Source organism: Enoplosus armatus, chromosome 17 (genome assembly GCF_043641665.1).
Source record: "Enoplosus armatus isolate fEnoArm2 chromosome 17, fEnoArm2.hap1, whole genome shotgun sequence".
Lineage (NCBI taxonomy): Eukaryota > Metazoa > Chordata > Actinopteri > Centrarchiformes > Enoplosidae > Enoplosus > Enoplosus armatus.
Genome location: NC_092196.1, coordinates 6,446,126 through 6,451,373, shown reverse-complemented (window position 1 = coordinate 6,451,373; position 5,248 = coordinate 6,446,126). Strand labels below are relative to the sequence as shown.

The following is a 5,248-nucleotide window of genomic DNA, read 5'->3' as shown; positions in this document are numbered from 1 at the left end:
CTTTGCAGCCTTCACAACCTTCACAGGGAGGAGTCCAGGGTACCGAAGCTCTTTCAGTTATCACATAAGTATGTGCTCAGAGCCGCGGAGGTTAGACATTTTCATACTTATGAAAGTTTATACATCATTTAGCCTGAATATAAAACAGTATATCAAGAGATTAGGTTTACTAGGCCTCACAACATCAATCCCTTCCCTTTTATTTTCTCCAATCCTTTGCTATTATCGCCTCCCTCTCCCTCTCTCTCTCAAATCGCGAGCGCTCAGTGCACCACAGTGTGCACGCGACGTGCCCCAGTGCATGACGCTGGACCAATCAGAGGGCGCTATTCCGAAAGTTTACCTTTTATGGATAGAGCCGGGCAACTGACGCAGTATAAAAAACATGCGCCCACAGCTAGCAGATTCACTCTGAGCGCCGTCACACGCAGCTTGTGCGGGATATCATTTGCCTGAAACCGGTTCCCTTAAAGCGAAAAGCCCCCCCACCCAAAGGTAAGGAGACAGAAACTGTTAATTACAAATTTCTAATTTTAGAATAATATTTATCAAGTAAACAATGAGTTGATTGTTTTTTTTCTGTGTAGTTGTCTGTGAAATTTGTAATATTTTAATGCAAAAGATGGCAGGGACCACGAGGTTCTTTGTCCTGTCATGCACCAACTGTACTGCTAATTTGAATTAATGATTCGGGGGGGGGGGGAAACTTGATTATGATAGAAACCACTATCTGTATTTTACTTGTAGTGTTTTTAAATAACGTTATGCAGCGGTGATGGCTAGAGACGTAATACTCGCGACTCACAGGTGCTTTTGACTGCAGCCGGCTTATGGTAATGTTACCTTGTAAGTTCACGGTCTTACTTAAACTGGGTCTGTCATTGTGTCGTTTTGCTGTATTCCAGCGTTGGCTTATATCCCTTCCCCAGCAGGGTAGTTTGAAAGAGGCTTTTGAGTTGAGGTCGTCTGGATCCCGGCTGCTCCCTTTGTGCGCCCGATGCGGCGGGGTGTGACCTACTTTAGCATATTAGCCTAGCCACATCATGCTAACACCGCCCTTCACACTTGCAACAGCAGCACTTTTAATCAAGGTTCTCTTTTTCATGGCCACTTGTGTACACTTCCTGGTCGTGTTAAATTTCACTTTATCATCGGAATAATTCATATGCATAAGGCTTCCGTTAATAAGGAAGGGCCAAGAATGCCAGGCCTGCAAAAAGCATGAATTGATTAATGGTTTAATTGAATAGACCGGTTTTGCTTTGAATTCATGTCTTTCCAGCTTGCACGAGGGGGAAAAGGGGAAATTGCGGGTGACAAATCATCCATTCTTAGAAAAGGCGTGGCTTTCAGGAAATGGAGCATCAGTCAAGGACTTGTGACCCATTCATGAGTCAACATATGAGTTCATTATGTAACTTGATTTATCTCTTATTTTTAAAGGTTGATGACTTTTTTAATTGTTAAGGATGTACGTAGTCGTGTGTCAGATGGGCAGTGTGCAATGAATGAAGCGGATGAGGTTGAATATGACGCAGTGATATTGAAGCAAAGCTTTCTGGTGGGTATAAAAACTAGTATGATTGGGCAACAATGGGGGGGGGGGGCAGCAGCAGCAGCAGCAGCGGAGGAAGTCAACTGTAGTGAGCCGGAGGGAGTGGTCGCGCGGCGCCGGGTCTGATAATGTCGAATGTTCTTTTTCTTGACGTGCTCTGCCGCTCTGGCCGCGCGCCATGGCGCCGGTAGCCGCAAAGCTGCTCAAAACCGAACCATGTCCTTATATGGTAATAACAGAATGCAGCGCCACTTCCTTTTGTCTGGCTTGGTCGGAATGTGGGCCACGAGCTCCACCCAGCGGCCAATTCCGTGAACTGCCGCTAGTAGTTAACAGGAAGTGAGAGCGTAAAGTGTAGAGCGGGCGTTGTTGGGAGGTGGATGTCAGTGTTTAACGCAATTCTTTTTTTTTTCTTCCCAACAGTTCAGCCATGGAAGATGAAATCGCCGCACTGGTTGTTGACAACGGATCCGGTATGTGCAAAGCCGGATTCGCCGGAGACGACGCCCCTCGTGCTGTCTTCCCCTCCATCGTCGGTCGCCCCAGGCATCAGGTGAGGCATCTCCAACAGAATAGGCCACACTCCTGATTTGAATAAGCATTTGCTAATGATGACATTTATTATGGATTATAATGCACACATTTACTTCCCCAATTAAACAATTCTAAGTTATTAACGCTAATTCCTCCTGAATTATTTCTGAATTCTATTGTGAAATTTGAACTGGGCAACCTTTTTTATATACACACTCATTATGAATAAGAGTATAGTGCAAGTTCTTATGGGATTTTTATCCCTCATTATTTTACCTTGACCCAAGTACATGTGGTCAAGATGTTTGCCTGTAACTAGATTTGGAAAGCCCTATTTTTCATCTTAATTTAACACTGGCTTGTTTTTGTGTTTTTCAGGGAGTGATGGTGGGTATGGGCCAGAAGGACAGCTACGTTGGTGATGAAGCCCAGAGCAAGAGAGGTATCCTGACCCTGAAGTACCCCATCGAGCACGGTATTGTGACCAACTGGGATGACATGGAGAAGATCTGGCATCACACCTTCTACAATGAGCTGAGAGTTGCCCCTGAGGAGCACCCTGTCCTGCTCACAGAGGCCCCCCTGAACCCCAAAGCCAACAGGGAGAAGATGACCCAGGTACACACCCCCACTTGTGCTCATGCAGAGTTTAGCCACTCACTTCCCATTAAAGTATTGACTGTTCAAAGCTAGTTACCTCATCTCCCTCTTAGTTTCCTTCTCCATTCTATTCTCATTTGCTCCTTCCTCCCCTCTCCACCAGGACCTCTCTCCTATAAGATGATCTATCATCAACAGGTCTCTCTTGACTGTGTGCCTTTTTTTTATCTGCACTTGTGTCTGTTTAGCTGAGTCAGTAGATCAGCACCTAATAGACATCTGACATGCACAAGTGTGAAGAGATGTTGACTTTCTGCACTTTTTTTCTACTAACTTCAATCTTAGCCTCACTCTAATGCATGTAGTGAGTGCAGTGGCCACAAAAGCTAAAGACTTTTTTTTGCCGTGATTGAAAATACTAAGTATGTTCTCTTCATCTTGCAGATTATGTTCGAGACCTTCAACACCCCCGCCATGTACGTTGCCATCCAGGCTGTGCTGTCCCTGTATGCCTCTGGTCGTACCACTGGTATCGTCATGGACTCCGGTGATGGTGTGACCCACACAGTGCCCATCTACGAGGGCTATGCCCTGCCCCACGCCATCCTGCGTCTGGACTTGGCCGGCCGCGACCTCACAGACTACCTCATGAAGATCCTGACAGAGCGTGGCTACTCTTTCACCACCACAGCTGAGAGGGAAATCGTGCGTGACATCAAGGAGAAGCTGTGCTATGTCGCCCTGGACTTCGAGCAGGAGATGGGTACCGCTGCCTCTTCCTCCTCCCTGGAGAAGAGCTACGAGCTGCCCGACGGACAGGTCATCACCATCGGCAATGAGAGGTTCCGTTGCCCAGAGGCCCTCTTCCAGCCTTCCTTCCTCGGTATGTTTCACACCTTGAGCCTAACATGCTATACATGCTCAAAGCCCACTAAACCCTGTTACCCTGCACTTCAACTTGCTGACAAGTGTCTTGTATCTGCCAACAGGTATGGAGTCCTGCGGAATCCACGAGACCACCTACAACAGCATCATGAAGTGCGACGTCGACATCCGTAAGGACCTGTACGCCAACACCGTGCTGTCTGGAGGTACCACCATGTACCCCGGCATCGCTGACAGGATGCAGAAGGAGATCACAGCCCTGGCCCCATCCACCATGAAGATCAAGGTGAGGTGACTTCAGAGTCACCAGAGTGGCACTGCTGCTTGCATGGTGTCTCGTATGTTAAAACTCTACTTGAACAATGCTTTGGTATCCTAATGGGTTTCTTTGTGTCCCTGCAGATCATTGCCCCACCTGAGCGTAAATACTCTGTCTGGATCGGAGGCTCCATCCTGGCCTCTCTGTCCACCTTCCAGCAGATGTGGATCAGCAAGCAGGAGTACGATGAGTCCGGCCCCTCCATCGTCCACCGCAAATGCTTCTAAACAGACTGTTCCTTCTCCCCCTCCCCAACCAAACGCCCAACAACTTCAGCTCTGTGCAAAACAACCACACACCACACATTTCTCATACACACTCAGGCGCAGAGCCTAGATGACCAACTCATTGGCATGGCTTCAGTTATTTTTGGCGCTTGACTCAGGATTTTAAAAAACTGGAACGATGAAGGAGACAGTAATGTTTTTGGCTAGGTTAAAAAAGAAAAAGCACCCCAGGGTTCTGCAGTTGCATCTGGGGACTTAAAAAATGTACATTTTGTTTTTCTTTGAGTCATTCCAAATGTTTGTTAACTGCATTGTTCAGACACATGATTCCAAATGTTAACTGCATTGTTCAGACACGTATTCGCCTCTGTGAAGGCTGCCCAGTGGTTGGCGCATACTTAAACATGGTTGTAGTATCGCTTGTATGTAAATTATGTCTGGGTTTTTTGTACTTTCAGCCTTAAAAATATCTTGGTCCTGTTAATTTTTTTGTTTTTGTTATGCAAAACCCAGTCGTGACCTCTTCTTCCCCCTGTTGGAGGTTTCATCCCCGGGGTGGTGGGGCAAGGGGTCTCGAAGTGATGGGGTAACATGGGGTGCCAGACCGGTGGGGCCAACCTGTACACTGACTAAACAATCCCAATAAAGTGCACATGTGTTCCGACATGACGTTTGACTCTTGTCTGTCTTTTAAAGTATTTTTTTATTTGAAAGTGATTAACTGCAAGTTATTGAAAGCTGAGTTGGACTTTGAACTTGTCAAAACAGAATATGGTTCTTTAGGAAAAATATCTCCAACTAACACGACTACATGCTTCAACTGTTGGTACACCCATGCTCGAGTTTGTAATGCAGCAGTAAAAGACCTAGCTGTGTTTGGCTTAACTAGCAAATTACAAAAAATTTAAACTAGCATTTAATGTCTTATTTACACGCTAGCACTTATCTTTGCTCATCACATGACTTGACTCAGTCTTTACATGTGGGCCTCTAACTTCAAGAATTTAAGTCTAGAAGTCTGAGCTCTGAAAACTTGGACAGAGTAATTGCTCCTTCAGTAAGTGCTTATATGTTACCAAAATAAAGGGCTCCACTGATTGAGATTAGTTTTGTGGATGTAAAATCTTG

The 5,248-nt window shown here is 46.0% G+C and overlaps 1 protein-coding gene across 1 annotated transcript; it reads left to right on the top strand.

The window, feature by feature from the left end:
* The first annotated feature begins 389 nt into the window (after window positions 1–389).
* Window positions 390–4,789, top strand: actb2 (actin, beta 2). The gene is made up of 6 exons (XM_070922429.1): window positions 390–495; window positions 1,979–2,108; window positions 2,468–2,707; window positions 3,134–3,572; window positions 3,679–3,860; window positions 3,977–4,789. The coding sequence occupies exons 2-6, from the start codon at window positions 1,986–1,988 to the stop codon at window positions 4,118–4,120; spliced, it is 1,128 nt and encodes a 375-aa protein (XP_070778530.1). The 5' UTR covers window positions 390–495; window positions 1,979–1,985; the 3' UTR covers window positions 4,121–4,789.
* The last annotated feature ends 459 nt before the right edge of the window (window positions 4,790–5,248 follow it).

Coding starts and splice junctions, on each gene's coding strand:
- actb2 (XM_070922429.1), top strand. CDS start 1,986: ATGGAAGATGAAATCGCCGCACTGGTTGTTGACAACGGATCCGGTATG. Junction 2,109..2,467: donor TCGGTCGCCCCAGGCATCAG/GTGAGGCATCTC, acceptor TGTGTTTTTCAG/GGAGTGATGGTGGGTATGGG. Junction 3,861..3,976: donor CATCCACCATGAAGATCAAG/GTGAGGTGACTT, acceptor GTGTCCCTGCAG/ATCATTGCCCCACCTGAGCG.